At 36.6% G+C, this 15,706-nt stretch overlaps 3 protein-coding genes across 3 annotated transcripts; 2 read left to right on the forward strand and 1 right to left on the reverse strand.

Annotated features, from left to right (window-relative positions):
• Window positions 1–2,222: 2,222 nt before the first annotated feature.
• On the forward strand, window positions 2,223–6,744 carry LOC113106821 (stromelysin-3-like). The gene is made up of 6 exons (XM_026268840.1): window positions 2,223–2,234; window positions 2,299–2,470; window positions 3,023–3,240; window positions 3,609–3,813; window positions 4,757–5,008; window positions 5,811–6,744. The coding sequence occupies exons 1-6, from the start codon at window positions 2,223–2,225 to the stop codon at window positions 5,927–5,929; spliced, it is 978 nt and encodes a 325-aa protein (XP_026124625.1). The 3' UTR covers window positions 5,930–6,744.
• Window positions 6,745–7,024: 280 nt separating this feature from the next.
• On the forward strand, window positions 7,025–10,304 carry LOC113107670 (derlin-2-like). The gene is made up of 7 exons (XM_026270336.1): window positions 7,025–7,365; window positions 7,856–7,921; window positions 8,032–8,105; window positions 8,267–8,360; window positions 8,554–8,749; window positions 9,122–9,212; window positions 9,314–10,304. Exons 1-7 carry the CDS (start codon window positions 7,276–7,278, stop codon window positions 9,456–9,458), a joined length of 756 nt encoding a protein of 251 aa, XP_026126121.1. The 5' UTR covers window positions 7,025–7,275; the 3' UTR covers window positions 9,459–10,304.
• Window positions 10,305–10,441: 137 nt separating this feature from the next.
• LOC113107669 (SWI/SNF-related matrix-associated actin-dependent regulator of chromatin subfamily B member 1-A) lies at window positions 10,442–14,470 on the reverse strand. The gene is made up of 9 exons (XM_026270335.1): window positions 14,314–14,470; window positions 13,882–13,993; window positions 13,639–13,768; window positions 13,244–13,381; window positions 12,159–12,286; window positions 11,880–12,046; window positions 11,568–11,758; window positions 11,030–11,161; window positions 10,442–10,842 (listed from the first exon to the last, which is right to left on the reverse strand). The coding sequence occupies exons 1-9, from the start codon at window positions 14,395–14,397 to the stop codon at window positions 10,803–10,805; spliced, it is 1,122 nt and encodes a 373-aa protein (XP_026126120.1). The 5' UTR covers window positions 14,398–14,470; the 3' UTR covers window positions 10,442–10,802.
• Between the last annotated feature and the right edge of the window lie 1,236 nt (window positions 14,471–15,706).

Genomic DNA, 15,706 nt, shown 5'->3' on the forward strand with positions numbered 1-15,706 from the left:
AGCTTTCCATTGAAGTATGGATTGTTAAGATAGGAGAATATTTAACTGCCTGAAAATCTGATATCTAAGGATGCAACATTTTTTTAAAAATCCCCTTTAAAGTTGTCTAAATTTAGTCCTTAGTGATGCATATTACTAATAAAAAAATAACATTTTCATATATTTGCGAAAGGAAATTTATAACATGTCTTCATAGAAAATGATAGTTACTTAATATCCTCATGATTATTGGCATAAAAGAAAAATCTATAATTTTGATCCACAATGTTTTGTTGGACTTTGCTACATATATATATATATATATATATATATATATATATATATATATATATATATATATATATATATATATATATATATATATATATATATATATATATATATATATCTGGCTTATGTAAGACTGTTTTTTTTTGGTCCAGGGTCACATTTCTTATATTATAAATGTTGAAAACAGTTGTGTTGCTAAATATTTTTGTGGAAACTCTGATACTTTTCCCCTCAGGATTCTTTGATGAATAGCGAGAACAGCATTTATTTAAAAAATAAATCTTGTGTAAAATTACAAATTTATTTACTATCACCTCTGACCAGTGGCGGCTCCAGACAATTTTGATTGGGGGGGCAATGGGGGGGTCCTGGTCTTTTGAAGGGGGGTCTCATGAAAACCAACAAAAAATACAGTGGACATGGCTAATAACTGCATATTTCTGCTACTAAACAACAAAAACACCTTTGCAATGTAAACAAATGACAGGCTACATTTGTTATTCATATCCTTCACACTGCACTTTCATGTCAGGTATATTATGCATTATTATTGACATTGATATTTTTACATTTATTTCCAGATAGATATTATTGGGTTTACAGGCTAAAGTGGTCTTGCTGTTGTAAACACTGTTGCTTTTGTAGAAAAAAAAATATTTGCATCACATTTAAAATATAATTATATTTTAATTCATTTCTGAATTGTTTTTATTTTTATAATGATAATTCAGAGAATGAGAAAATCTGAATAAGCCTTACCAGTGTTGTGATAATTATTTTTACGTGTTAAAAATAAATAAGTACTGTAATATAATAATAGTTCAGACAAAGAACATAAAAAAGACCAGACCCCTCGATGCCTGTGAAACTGTTCTCCCTCAAACAGCACGCTAGTGTTACTTCTACACTACAGGCTACACACAGCAATATAAACAACGTATCTGCATGTTCTCACATCACATCGTTCTTGTAAAATAATAATAAGTAAATAAACATCAAAATCACTTTGCTGAGAATGAAACACCACTTACCAGCTGCCACGATGTTGAAAATATCCTCTCGCAATTAAAAAATGCGCGTGCAGCATGAGGAATCTTCCCGGTTGGATGAGGTCGTAGTCAGGTGAACGGACATCATGTTGGTCATTTTATTTACGGCTAAATTATTATTAATAAATTGTAACTAATATTATGATTGGGCGTGGGCAGGCATTCACAAAAGTTTATGTTATTACAAAAAAAAAAATTGAGGAAATTTTGCTTTGACAAAAGGGCACTTAAGGGGCAAAGGAGCAGGTGCTCAAGTGAACCGGTTCTTTCGGACAATTCGATCAAATAAACCAGCTGAAAAAAAAATGGTTCACCGGTTCTTTTGCGCTCGATGTAATGCCGTCATTGGCGATGATATCCCTTCATTCAAGCCTTTGGTTTACCCGCGCTTATAACATTAGCAAAGAATCAGTTCAGAATCAATCACCAAAAGAATCAGTTCGGTTCAGATGCGCTCTGTGTCAGTCTGCTTCACGCTGAATCACGCATGCGCAGTTATCATCAGCTCATCGGTTCTCGAATCGGACGCGTCCGACAGAAACGGTTCTCGGTTCAGTGTATGAATAAATGTCGAAATAATTGTTATTTATTATTGTTCTGCGTAGTTTGAAGAGAAACATTTTTGGATCTTTATCCCGAATATATATATTTTTTAATCAGGAAGAGGCTGGGGGGTCAAATGGGGGGTCAAGGCATTTTTTGGCAGGGTCTTGAGACCCCCCAAGACCCCCCCTGGCGCCGCCGGTGCCTCTGACAAGTGCATCCTTGTTTAAAAAGTATACATTTAGAAAATCTTACAGACTCTAAACTTTTGAGTGGTAGTACAGTGAAGCATAATATAGCAACAATTAAGCAATTAGAAAACAGTTAACACTGTATATTTAGTTCCAGTCTTAAATATAAATGGGGAATTTAGTGCTTTAACATAATTGTTTATTTTTATGCAATAGTCCTATTGTAATTCAAAGATCCCAGTTAGCACACGTACTGTATATATGTCTGTGTTTCCCATATTAGGTTCTGGCATGGGGATAATTTGCCCTTCGATGGCCCCGGTGGGATCCTGGCTCATGCTTTTTTCCCAAGGACACACCGGGAGGGAGACATTCATTTTGATTTTGATGAGTCCTGGACGGTGGGCAATGAACTTGGTAAGTTGTATGTAAAGATACAACTTACTGCTTCACTGCCTGCCAATGACTTTGAAAACTGTAAATCTCTGATACATATATCATGAATTGTTGAGAACAAATCAGATTATGTTTTCAAAAAATGTACATGGAAAGTTTTGATGGAAGGAGGGTTTTTTTGTTTATGAGTTTCTGACCCCAAACTCAAACCCAGTTCATATCTATAAGATATATTTATCATATAAATGCATGACAATGACAATGAAAGTGTGTGTTATTTTGTAATGTTGCTCAATCCACCTTTTAATTTTACGATGAGAGGCAAGATGTTTGGTTTTCCATCCTCTCATTCCACTTTGACAGCTACTCAGCTGTTGAATGAGAAAGTCTCCTGGCATTGCGTTGACGCTTACATCATTAACTGATGCGATGTACAGTAACTGATGTAGATGCATCAGACCCTGTCTGAACAATCACATCAGAACAAACCAACTGACAGGCTTTCCTTGAGATCAGATTAAAAGTCAACTCATATTTGTCTGAAAAAGCCTCATTTTAAATGTCATCCTACAGGAACTGATCTCCTACAGGTGGCAGCACATGAGTTTGGTCATGTCCTGGGTCTACTGCATTCTCTGGAGCCTGGAGCCATAATGTCACCATTTTATAGCTTCTCTTATCCTCTTCAACTCAGTGAGGATGACAAGAAAGGCATTCAATACCTCTACGGCCCCCGGCCGCAAACCCTGCTTCAAATCCCTACAGAAACCAATGAGATTATCACCAGTGCAGTGAGTCCCTGAACATTTAAACACTGGCAGAATGACACATTTAAAAGAATTTAAATGGCAACATCAACAGCATTTGGGGTGTAATGTTGATTACCACAAAAAAAACATTTAAATTTTGTATTTATATATATATATATATATATATATATATATATATATATATATATATATATATATATATATATATATATATATATATATATATATATATAACTTTACAATTACATTACAATTGTATTGTGTTATAAATATTATTGTATTAACCCAAAATATTCCTAAAATATCACATATTTTATATTAGTTTATCTATATATTCCGTTCATTCTCGCTCTCGTTATCCCATCTCCTCTCGCTGTCACTGTTTGTAGCCTGACGCTTGTCACACAGACTTCGATGCTGTGTCTGTAATCCGTGGGGAATTGTTCTTCTTCAAGGCCAGTTATGCCTGGCGCATCAGGGAGGGCCGTCTGCAGGCGGGATACCCTGCCCTGGCCTCTCGACACTGGAGGGGCATTCCAGAGAAAATAGGCGCCGCCTATGAAGACAAAAAGGGCAATATCTGGTTCTTTGAAGGTGGGTGAGTTCAGCACCGGTGGCTGACTGTGGTGATTTGTGGTTGCAGGACAGGATCAGACAGGCCTGCTTATATACATATGTATGGTGATGTGTGGAGCAGTACTTCCCTTGACCTATATCTGAAGCATCCTTCTTTGTGTCTCTAATGCAGGGCATGAATAAACACGAGCACTCAGAACACACACTACTAACAACAGATAAATACATGTGTTGTGTTGTGTTGTGTTGTGCAGTAGTTAAACTACTATGTGGTTACTGTAGCTATGATGGTACAATTTCACAGAATGAAATTGGGTTAAACTTTACTCTGCATTTAGAACATCGGTTCAATGAGTCAGACATGTGATATGTTGATATAAATGTACTTTATCTTTTAACCACTTTAGGGAATAATCACTCATGATAATTTTATAGACAAAAGCTGCTTGTGGAACCTTAAAAAGCATTAAAACAGCTTTAATTCACTTTTCCATCATTTAAAGCCATAAATAGTCTAACCATTGTGATTTGTATAGCAGTTGGGATTATTTACTGATTTCAGTTCTCTTTATACTGATTTATATGCTATCTGCTGATAGAATCGCTCCATCTTAGAATACTGTGTGTCATTCAAAGGATGATAAATATGTATATTTCTATTTCATGCTAACTTTGAACATGCAGATAGACTAATACATACCATAAATTAATACATTGAACAAATGTTTAAATTGTGTAGTATTAAATTGTGTAATTTTAGACAAACTCTTCCGATGGAGTCTTTATAATTATTTGCCTTTGTTTTACCAACATGCAGAGAATTTGCAGATCGATAACAAATAATAAGCAAACAATGCTAAAATTGAATTAAGTGACAGTTATGTTGAATTAAAATACTACATTGACGCAGTCATATTTTCTCTTTACTCATGTGTACTTTCTCTGTTATGTCCTCTGTTAGGTTCCAACTACTGGGTTTTTGATGCAGAACACAAGATAAAAGGACCGGACCCTCTCCACACTATAGGACTTCCTGTCACAGACATTCAGGCTGCACTGTGCTTAAAGGAGGACCATGTCCACCGTACGTACTTTTTCAAATCAGGTAACTACTGGCGTTTGGATTCCCAGGACACGGCCTTCCAACGCAGCATCCAGGAGCACTGGAGTGGCATCCCTGATGAGATTGACGCCGCCTTTCAGGATGCGCATGGTACTTCCAGCTCAGCCTTTTTAATATATATTAATGGATGTTAATATTAATATGAGAGAAATCAGGTTATGTAAGATAAAAAAGTTGTTGAAGCTGATGCATTTTTCCAATGAATCATTTTGGACCACTCAATGGACCATTCAAAAGTCACTTTTTCTTTTCTGAATGTGACCAAGTAACTAATAGTAAGAAATGTAAATTGATTTCCATTGTAAAGTCATTTCTTTCAAACCTTATTAGATGTATGCATCACCTTTTATGCCAGATTCTTATATTTCATCAACAAATTCAATCAAAAGAATAAGGCAAATCAGTGGTTATGGATCAAATGAAATCAGTATCAACAAAAGATTAAGAGACTTGTCTCCACCTACTGGCCTTTTTTGTTATTATTGAAATATTTTAGTTAATATGTAATATTTAAAGTAAACTTTCAATAGAATGTTATAGTTAAATATAAAGAATACATATTTAAAAAAATGTAATCTTTAATATTTATGCAGTTGTAATTGCAGTGTAAATGCATTTTTTGAACTGTTTTAAGAATTCTGTGTAAATACATCTAAATGCTACTTCAGATGCAAATATTTTGCCACCACTGCAGTGCAAAGATGAATTGTTCAAAACATTTGTTTTGAGTCAAGTTTGTTGTTGTTTTGTTACCACATATTTGTGCACACTCATATTTCTGATTTATAATTATGAAGTATGTAGTTGTGCAATATTCTTTAATAATAGTACATTGGTTTATGAAGGGTTTCTCATTGATTCATTTTCTCGCGACCTTTTGTGTACTCCACAGGCTTTGTCATCTTCATCAGTCGCCGACAGTACTGGAAGTTTGACTCAGTTCAGCGTAAGGTTTTGGAAGGTTACCCACGCAGCGTTGGTGCAGATTTCTTTGGATGTAGCATGCCATAAGCCCTCAGGAAACTTTTCTGTCTCTTACAACAACTTCTCACACTCTGGTTTAAAGCATACAATTTGTATCTCTAATTTTTCATCATGAGAAACTGTACTATGTAATCTAAGTTCTTGTTCCCCAGGCATTTCACCTCAAAAGTGTCTGATTAATCTAATTTCTTCTCAGGAAATCTTGCACATCTGAGCTGAATGAACCGTGTGCAGCTATGTCTGTATTTGTTGTATTATCAAGCAACCACTGTGTACAGAGACACAAATACCCTGTTGTTAAGATGCTAAACAAGGTGCTAAAACATTTGTCAGGGATCTTTGCAGCAGTTGCAATGTTCTTGACACTCAAGTTTTTATGATTCGCTGCAAGTTATACTGTAACTTAAACTGTGCAGGTTGTATTGATTAATAACACAAGAAAAACCTATTTTAGAGATTAGTTCTCTCATTCAAAATGTTTTTTTTTCTCCCCATTTTGCATAGGGGAAGGATGTTTTTGAGATCACACAAACTCTTGACACATGATCACTTGTTTATAATATTGAGACTGTAAAAGGCAAACTGACAATCTTCAGTGCAGGACACTGACAATGTTTAAAATCTTTTTTGTTTGTTTTTTTTGTTTTGTGTTTAACATACTACTATCATATTGGCATATTTTTCCTTCACATCATCTGTGTGTGTGTGTGTATATATATTCTTTTCTATATTTTCTCTAGTTTTTGTAGTTCTTATACTATTTTCTTTGGCTTTTCATATTAACTATGTAAATACTTTTATAAAATGTGTGTTGTATTTAGGTACAATTAAAATCTTCCCTAAATTCCTAACTTTTCAGTGATCATCTCATTTATCCATTTATTTGCAGTATGCACTGCATTAGAAAGAAAGAAAGAAAGAAAGTCATGGCCAAAGGTTTTTATAATATTTAATAACTATTCTAATGTCTTCTATCAGATAATAGAAGATTAAAGAGTATAAAATGTATTATTTATACAATTTCTGAAACAAATTACATCAGTTACTTTTACGCCAATATGACTTTCATGACGTCAGTGGAAGCGTGCAATCTCATTGGTCCACGAACCTCCACGTGGAGGTGACACTCCGCCCCCATTAAAACTCTTATATCCAAACGCAAACATAACGAACCATTAAAGATAAACAGTCTGAAGCTTACACTAAACGTGGACATGGATCTACTGAGGTGTGAAACCCATCCACAGTGAACCGATCGATCGTTCAGCGTCAATGATATGAAATTTGTTGTGGGATAAGTGACACTTAGATACTTAGTGAAAGTGAGCAGTGAAAGTGAGCAGAAGAGTTTATTAATCCGCCGGAGAAAAATCATGGCAAACAGCGTCACTCAAGAGTACATGCAGATCCCAGCCGTCACGCGAGCTTATACCACTGCATGCGTCCTGACCACTGCAGCTGTGGTGAGTAAATCAGGCTACAGACAGACAGTACACCTGATACTGGACTTACATCGCAAGATACATAGAGAATCATCACACACTGAAGACTGGAAGTCAATATGTCTTCACAATTGTTCCCTACATTCAACATGCAGTGTAAATAATCAACATAATTATGAAGAAGGTATATTTCAAAATCAAGAATTGATTATATATAATGTGAAACAATTGTTTTGTTTATATTTAATATAATTTTCGTGTTTATTGTATTTTTTTTGTGCTGCATCTTTACTGCAGTATGACACATTTTTAAAAGTGCAAAATTATAAACAGCTTCTCAGTTGAAGAGGCTATAAAATGTTAAGTTATACATGATACAAATTTTTTTATATTAAGGATAGCTTGTCACAGATAACTACCCAATGATCACATATATTAAGAGTAATGGAACACAGAGGAACATTTTTCATGGTCACCAGAAAACCTTATTTTTAGTTTTGTTTTATTACAGCAAATGGAGTTCATCACACCGTTTCAACTCTATTTTAACCCTGACTTGATATTAAAGAAATACCAGGTTAGTACCCCATTATCATTGAAACGTTGTATTTATCACAGCCACTTTATCAACTCTATTCATTCTTTTATTTTGATATACATTTATGTTTGCTCTCTTCCTCTTTGCAGGTATGGCGACTGATCACAAACTTCTTGTTTTTTGGACCTCTTGGATTCAGCTTCTTGTTCAATATGATTTTTCTGTATCCTTTTCTCGCTGTTGGCCATCTGTGAAATGTTGAGGAAGTGCGCACACAAAAACATATTCTCGCAGTTTCACTGTGTGTTTGCTTTGCATAACAGCCGTTTGGCTCGTATGCAGGTGTGCTGTAGGTCGTCAGAGTTTATGTCCTTGACTGAGCAGATATCGTTACTGTCGAATGCTGGAGGAAGGCTCCTTCCGCGGTCGAACCGCAGATATGGTCTATATGTTCCTGTTCGGTGGTATTCTTATGACTGTATCCTTCAGCATCCATCACTTTAACAACAACCAAGCATGCATCTCTTCACCAAACCATAGGCTGGAATGTCAATGTTTATTCATAAAGAACATTTCACCCTTTCATGTTGTTTATTCATAGTGATAATTTAAGTTTTTAGTTCTATTTCAGTCTTAAGGCTTTTTAATTTCTTTAACTCTAATGTCTATAGCTGTTTGGTCTATATGCCAACCTGTTCTTTTTAGGGCAGGCTTTCACTATAATGCTGGTTTATGTCTGGAGTAGAAGGAACCCTTATGTCCGCATGAACTTCTTTGGCCTGCTCAACTTCCAGGCCCCGTTCCTTCCCTGGGTGCTCATGGGATTCTCGCTGTTACTGGGCAACTCCATTGTTATTGATCTCCTGGGTATGTTAACTTTTGTCCTGAAATGCAAAATTTGACATATTGTGAAATGGTATTAAAAGAACCTTATTCCCATAATAATATTTCTGTGTTGCAAAGCTGAATTTTTAGCAACCATTGCTTCAGTCTTTTAGTATCGTGGGATACTTCAGGAATGATTTGAATATTCTGATTTGGTGATCAAGAATTGAAAAGTTCAACTGCTTATATATTTATTCGCAATTATATATTTTTTTGAATTCTTCAATGATAAAATTTTTTTTTGCATTTATTTAAAATAACTTTACCTTTTGATCAATTGATCAGTGTGTCCTTGCTGATTTTCTTTTTCTTAACAAATAAAAATAAGTCATGTATGAATATTTATTTGTATAGGGATAGTTGTAGGACACATCTACTACTTCCTGGAGGATGTATTTCCTAACCAGCCAGGAGGCAGAAAGCTTCTTGCCACTCCTGGAATTTTGTGAGTATGCCTATAAATATTTTAAATATATATATATTTTTTTCATTTGTTTGCCTTCAACACAGAAAACTGAATCAGAAATATTTATTAATGTTTTGCAGTCGAGTTTTGTTTGACATGCCTCAAGAAGATCCGAATTACGCCCCTCTTCCGGAAGACCAGAGTGGGATATCCTGGAATGGACAAGGTGTAGAAGATGCTGGCCAAGGTCAAAATGATGAGGATCTTCAAGGAGAAGACAACTGAAGGTTTCAAAGACCGCAATAAATCTTGTCATGCTTTTAAAGTCCTCCTTGTTTTAGTTGGGAAAGTTTATGTCTGCATGTCAAGTTCTGACTGTGTGATGGAAGACACTCCTTGATAAAGGGGTTTAGTATACAGTTCACTGTGGATCCAGGAAAGTTGGAGACTATGGCCACCTCAATGTCTTTGTGTACAAAACAAATATATCCAAATTTTGCATTCAGTGCCATGCACATCACAAACAGTTATTTCCTTTGTTATTTTGTTCTGAAGGAACAATGCCTTTCTGTTTTACGTCACACCACATGGTTTGAAACAACTGCTATTTTTTCGCCAACAACTATTTTTTGAATATTCCGAAGCAGTGGTGGCTGGCAGGATTGGAGTTGAAAGAGAAGCCATTAAGTCTCCCATACTATAATCCATCATTTTGGAGTGTGTGTGAACTCCACAAGAGGGTATTTTCTTGGGTACAATACTGTGGCATATCTCTTTTCCCAACAACACAGTCAGCGGCGAGGCAGGTGGACACATTCACAAATGTGCCGACTATCTGAAATGCCAAATTGAACTGCAGACTATGCATTTTCAAGCAGTTGGCTTTTTGTAAGCTCCATTGCAAAAAACAACAAGCTTAATGGATTGTCTGGAAGAATTTGTGCTCCACAAAAAGATAACATTTCCTAAAAAACACATGGACGCTTGGGTTTTTCTCTAAACATGAATACAAATGCATTTCTTTTGTTTTTTGAAGGAATGAATTGTTTTCTTTTGTATTTTTTGCCATTGGATTGTTTGTTGGATATTTCTGCTTTGCAAATAAAAATGTCTCATATTTTTATACCCATATCTACAACATTCGAGTGACTATTTTGCTAGTTCAGAACACAATACTGAGACTATTATTTTTTGAGACACTTGGCCCATTGAGACTGTCCATGCATGTGCATTGTAAGTTTTTCAAACAAAAAGCGTCCTAACAGAGATTTCTTAATCTTAATTTTATTTAAAAGCACATTATGTTTACAAAATGGCATCTATACACAAACACCAAACAAGACAAATAAAGATACCATAAAATATTCTCAACATTTCAAGACAGTGACTTGTCAGTCTCCAAGATGACAGAGACTGGGTACAGGGGCAGGTCACAACAGGCTTTGACTACAGGCCAGACTGGAACAGACGTTGCTTTAGTTTTCAGTATGTTACTCTGATCTGGAGGGACTGGATCATGACTGGCCAGTGGAATGTCTCTATGTTTTTATGTCAGTAACGCTGGGTTGTAGCTCTATTGGTATTTGCCTCTCTTCAGATTTACATGGCTGTGGGAGGGGGTGGATATTTTCACCATGCTGGGGCCGTGTTTGCAAGTCGTCTCATTCGTCTGAAACAGAAAACATTTGATATGAGTCACAACACCTCCAAAATCTCCAAATGAAAATCTGTAAATAGTATTAATACTATTGATCTTAGAGAACTAATAGTTTGTCATTGACATATGGCTCGTATCTCTAGTTAGTAGTACACATCTGCTAAAATGGTAATTTAAGTAAGGCAGGTAATTCTCTTACCTTGTGTTTCTGTCCTGGTCCCTGATCTTCTTCTCCATCTCAGCATCTGTCAGTGTTTCAAGCAGTGGACACCACTGGTCAGCATCACCTGTGTTCCGGATGGCAATCTCCACCGTGGGAAGAGGGTTCTCACTACAAAAAGACAAGTTGTTCATTTCTTTTTTTAGTAGTTTCACAAAACTCAGCTAAATTGCTGACAGCTATAGGCCATGACCTTTTTGATGAGTTTTGTAATGTTCTAGACATCAGTAACAGTCTGAAATGATGTCCAACTTGGAGGAAGTTCACATTTGTTTGCAAGTTCAAGTTGTAAAACACTTTCCTTTTCTCTTTAGCATATAAATGGAAAAACATTTAATTGAGTCAAACTCTAAAAATGTCTTTGTAATCATATGGGGACAACCAAAATACAGAAATTTCCAAATTTTCTCTCTGAAAAAGCTTTAAAAGGATTTATACTCTGCCTGGACTGTACTACAGTGTCCTTTAATAAAGGATTTAAGTGTGGGTGTGTGTATGTGTGTGCACGAATCTGAACCTGAAGGCGTAGGTCCTCTGATGCCAGCTGAGCTGGCCGCGTATGCTGTATGCGATAGTGGTGACAAACTCTCCTCCCAAGCCCAGTTCAGAGCACAGCTTCAGAGCAAACTTCTCAGGAGAGTTGTCCTTCTCAGACATGTCCCATTCAAACTGGTCTACCAGAGATATGTTCCCAACATGGATGTTTAACTACATAGATAAAAACAACGGCAATCAAAAATCATGATCTATTTTCATCCAGCTGAAAATTAAGAAAATCTGATGTTTAAAGAAGGGATCATTGAAATCAAGGATAGAATGACGCATGTACCTTGATGATGACTCTCTGGTCCATCTGCTCATCCAGTATGCTGTCTGTGGGGTAGGACTCTATCTGCTGTCTGATGGCCGAGGCAATGGCTGGAACAAAGGTCAGTGGGCTCAGATCCAGATCGTCGCAAAGGATTTCAGCAAACATCTCCGGAGTCATCAGCTTCTCTTTAAGGTTAAGGGAAAAAAAGAGAGTTCAGCCTATTGTGTAATGTGGAATAAAAAGCATTCAAAAATAACTTGAGTGGATGCTGCTCAGGAAGTGTGTGGGGGAGTCTACCATTCATGTTCCAAGTGAAAGCATCACGCAGCTTCTGTCCGTCAATCTCCATGTCCAGTCGGATGGGCACCAGGATCTCAGGCTGAGTGGCGTTCTCATGGATGACCGCAGGGTCATGATCATCAAAACTGTAACAGCACACATCCAGGGTGTAAAAACATTAAACCAGCTAAATTACACACAGGGGTAGAACAAAACAATGTGATACATAACTTGTGTAGATAAGTAAGTTCTTTTTAGCAGTGTTCAGTTCAAGCGCATAAGGGGAAATCATGCAGGAATGTCTGTAATCTTTATGTCCCAACTGTTTAATGTCTTAAAAACAACAGTCTTTACCATTATGACTGTGTACACAAAGAATGGCAATACTTCAGCAGTGAAAAAGAATAGTGGGCAAAAAACGAAAGTAAATGATAGGGGCCGTCAAACACCAAGAAGAAGGATTGTGTACAAACAACGCAGAAATATTGCAGCATAAGTGACAGAAAACCTCAATATTCAGCCCAAAGACCCAGTTTCCACAAAAAAGAACACAAAGAGCTTCACAAAGTCAATATCCATGAAAGAGCTACAATTGCTACAACTTTAAACACAGACAAACCAATGTGAAATATGGTGTCTTGATGACCATAAAACCAGGACAGTTGGAGCACAAAGATAAAACATCTGCTCTTGCCAGACAACTCACTGTGCGGCCGTTTTTGAAGAGAAAAAAAGAAGCAGATTTCCTCCTCAAAAATCTCTCAAGCAAATGGCAGATGTTTAAATGGGCAACATTAAACTACAGACAATTCAAAATTTGTAGGAATCTATTCAAAGAAATTTGGAAGCTGTATTAAAGAATATTGCCTATTTCCCAGCTCTTCACACTATGTCCAACACTGTGTGTGTGTGTGTGTGTGTGTGTATGGGTTTACTGTCACTTTAAGCAGGCATTACAACAAAATCATTACAGGAGTGAGTCTTTGCATGTTTTCACATATGCTGCCAAAAACTGATGAATTTCACTCACTTTATGAACTGTGATGCTCAGCTCAATGTGAAATTGAAAGATTATTTTTCAAAAAGAGAGAGAAAAATTGCACCAGAGCGGGAAGGTTCTTTTTTTGTCACGTCCCATTCGATTGCGGTTAATGGTGGTGGAGCAAGGCACAGCGTCCAAGTGATGGGAACTGTTGGGAAGAGTGGGCACCCACTGACTGTTTCTCTTGGCTTTCTGCTCCCTGTTAAAAACAAAAACAAACAAAAAAACACCCATAAAGACATATATAAATATAATTTATTTATTGCAAGGAGAACCCCAACTAAAGAAGTTTATTTTCCCTAAATGTATTATTTAAACAACCAATAAGACTATAATATTAATTAATTATGAGAAATGTAATTGTTGCCATCTTTATTATAGATAAGAATCATTTTTTAATGACCATGTAGAAACAATGCACTGTATTTTCTTTATCAAAGGTGAGAAATGGTTCACCTGAGATAAGCCGGAGGTTCAGTGCTGATGGACACGGCCTTGTATTTCTCGTCATGGCCCTCAAATATCTCCTCTACCTCTGAGGCCTTCAGCAGCGTCACACTGGTGGCTAAAGTGGTGTAACCGTGATCTAACACAAAACATTGCTTATACTGTAAGACAGAAAGTGGCACTTCCAGCTTATTCTAACCCTTTTTGGTCGTTAGAACTCGAATTAAATGTTTACAATGAACTCACACTTACCGTGAGAGGATGCTACTATCTTCTTTCTCTCTTCTACTGTCGCTAGTCTTCTTGAGAGGGATGGGTAGCGTTTATATAAAGATCCTCTGAACATACGCAAGAAATTCCCCACCTAAAAACAGACACATAATGGGAAATGATATAGGACTGACTAAATAAATAGCCGTGGCTCTGTCAGTGAATGCACTCTCGTTATTTCTGGTAAACGAGAGTTGTGTAATAGCACAACTACACCGCAAAGGATAGCCCTATAAGGTTATTTGATGTGTAAAAAGCCAGGACTGATTCTTTTCAATGATTCATCAATCAGTTAGACATCGTATCTCAAATGACAACAGTCTTAGCTAGCTAGCTAATGTATTAGCACTCAATGCAAAACAATATGCGGTTTATACAAACATAAAAAAAGATTAGTGCGTTCAATTGCAGCACCTCTGATCCAATCATGTAAAATTCTCCATCCTCCTCCAGCTGGAATTTAATAGGTTTCTGTCCGTATGTTTTGCTTAACGCCATGGTGAACGTTAGCGCGACCTGTTCTTTGAACACGCGTATTAGCAAAGCGCCGGAAGTGGCTAGAATGGATACAGCCAGGAGCGAGTGACGTAACCCTGGCTAAATCTCGCTGCAAAATGCCAAACGGTTTTTGTCAACGATTCCCCTCATAGGGGTGTTTTGATCGTAAACTTAGGGGGTTCGAGGAGGACACGATGACAAAGTTCATCGTTTGGACGAAAGACAAGGCTTTTGGTGTGGACAGTGAGATTTAAAGCAGGTTTCATTTGGTGTATTTCCCAAAGCTAGATATTACGCTGAGAACACCGATTTACTTTAGTTCACTTACAGACCCCAAATCATTATCCAAAAAAATTAAGTTCCTTTTGACGGTATACCCTTCATGGTGGTGGGGAGAAGGGTCTAACGTTACTCCTGTCACCCAGGGGTAGACAAACACAAACATGAAAAACTGACAAGACAACTACAACTGGTACAGTTACCCTGGCCTACATGCACTCTGCCCATTGACATGTCAATGTGATTGATCACTATTGATTACAGGCCAAAACCAATCATAATGGTCGATTTTTGAAATTAAGATTTATAAATCATGAAAGCTGAATAAAAAAAAGCTTTCAAATGATGTATGGTTGGTTAGGATTGGACAATATTTGGCAGTGACACAAATCTGGAATCTGAGGGTGCAAAATATTGAGAAAATCGCCTTTAAAGTTGTCCAAATTATGTCCTTAGCAATGCGTATTACTAATCAAAAATTACATTTTGTTATATTCATTGCAGGTAATTTACAAAGTTCTTCATGGAACATGATCTTTACTTAATATCCTAATGATTTTTGGCCATAAAAGAAAAATCGATAATTTTGACCCATTCAGTGTATTGTTGGCTATTGCTACAAATATACCTGTGCTACTTACGAATGGTTTTGTAGTCCAGGGTCACATTTCATATTATTTGTAGAGTCAGTAGTAGCTTATTGAAAAGCCTTTGTTATGTATGTTAGCCTCTTTGACAAGTATGGGTGCTAAATATCAACTAGAGGCGACGTCTTCAAGACTCTCCCAGCCAGAATATATGTGGTTCATCTGATCAGATTCCCTGATTACAAGGTGTATATTTATTATTATTCAGTGACTGAGCTAAATAATTTGACTATAAATGTTACGACCGGCTCCTTCTACTGTTACAAAATGAAGGGAACCAACAACAAAATTTTAGTTTTAAAGCAAAATAGCAAAAATTTCAGCTCTCACTTACCATCTACAGGAAGAGCCATTTCTGGACTCCTTGACTTTTTAACTGAATG

The sequence above is a fragment of the Carassius auratus genome, chromosome 8 (assembly GCF_003368295.1).
Source record: "Carassius auratus strain Wakin chromosome 8, ASM336829v1, whole genome shotgun sequence".
NCBI lineage: Eukaryota > Metazoa > Chordata > Actinopteri > Cypriniformes > Cyprinidae > Carassius > Carassius auratus.

What these genes read in the sequence shown, in the direction of transcription:
- LOC113106821 (XM_026268840.1), top strand. An exon ending in ATGAGATTATCACCAGTGCA is followed by an intron (nt 3,241 to 3,608) that starts GTGAGTCCCTGA and finishes CACTGTTTGTAG; the next exon opens with CCTGACGCTTGTCACACAGA. An exon ending in CGCCTTTCAGGATGCGCATG is followed by an intron (nt 5,009 to 5,810) that starts GTACTTCCAGCT and finishes TGTACTCCACAG; the next exon opens with GCTTTGTCATCTTCATCAGT.
- LOC113107670 (XM_026270336.1), top strand. Translation starts at nt 7,276, where the DNA reads ATGGCAAACAGCGTCACTCAAGAGTACATGCAGATCCCAGCCGTCACG. An exon ending in TCCTGACCACTGCAGCTGTG is followed by an intron (nt 7,366 to 7,855) that starts GTGAGTAAATCA and finishes GTTTTATTACAG; the next exon opens with CAAATGGAGTTCATCACACC. An exon ending in TGATATTAAAGAAATACCAG is followed by an intron (nt 7,922 to 8,031) that starts GTTAGTACCCCA and finishes TCCTCTTTGCAG; the next exon opens with GTATGGCGACTGATCACAAA.
- LOC113107669 (XM_026270335.1), bottom strand. Translation starts at nt 14,397, where the DNA reads ATGGCGTTAAGCAAAACATACGGACAGAAACCTATTAAATTCCAGCTG. An exon ending in TTTCACTTGGAACATGAATG is followed by an intron (nt 12,047 to 12,158) that starts GTAGACTCCCCC and finishes TTAACCTTAAAG; the next exon opens with AGAAGCTGATGACTCCGGAG. An exon ending in ACCAGAGAGTCATCATCAAG is followed by an intron (nt 11,759 to 11,879) that starts GTACATGCGTCA and finishes TTATCTATGTAG; the next exon opens with TTAAACATCCATGTTGGGAA.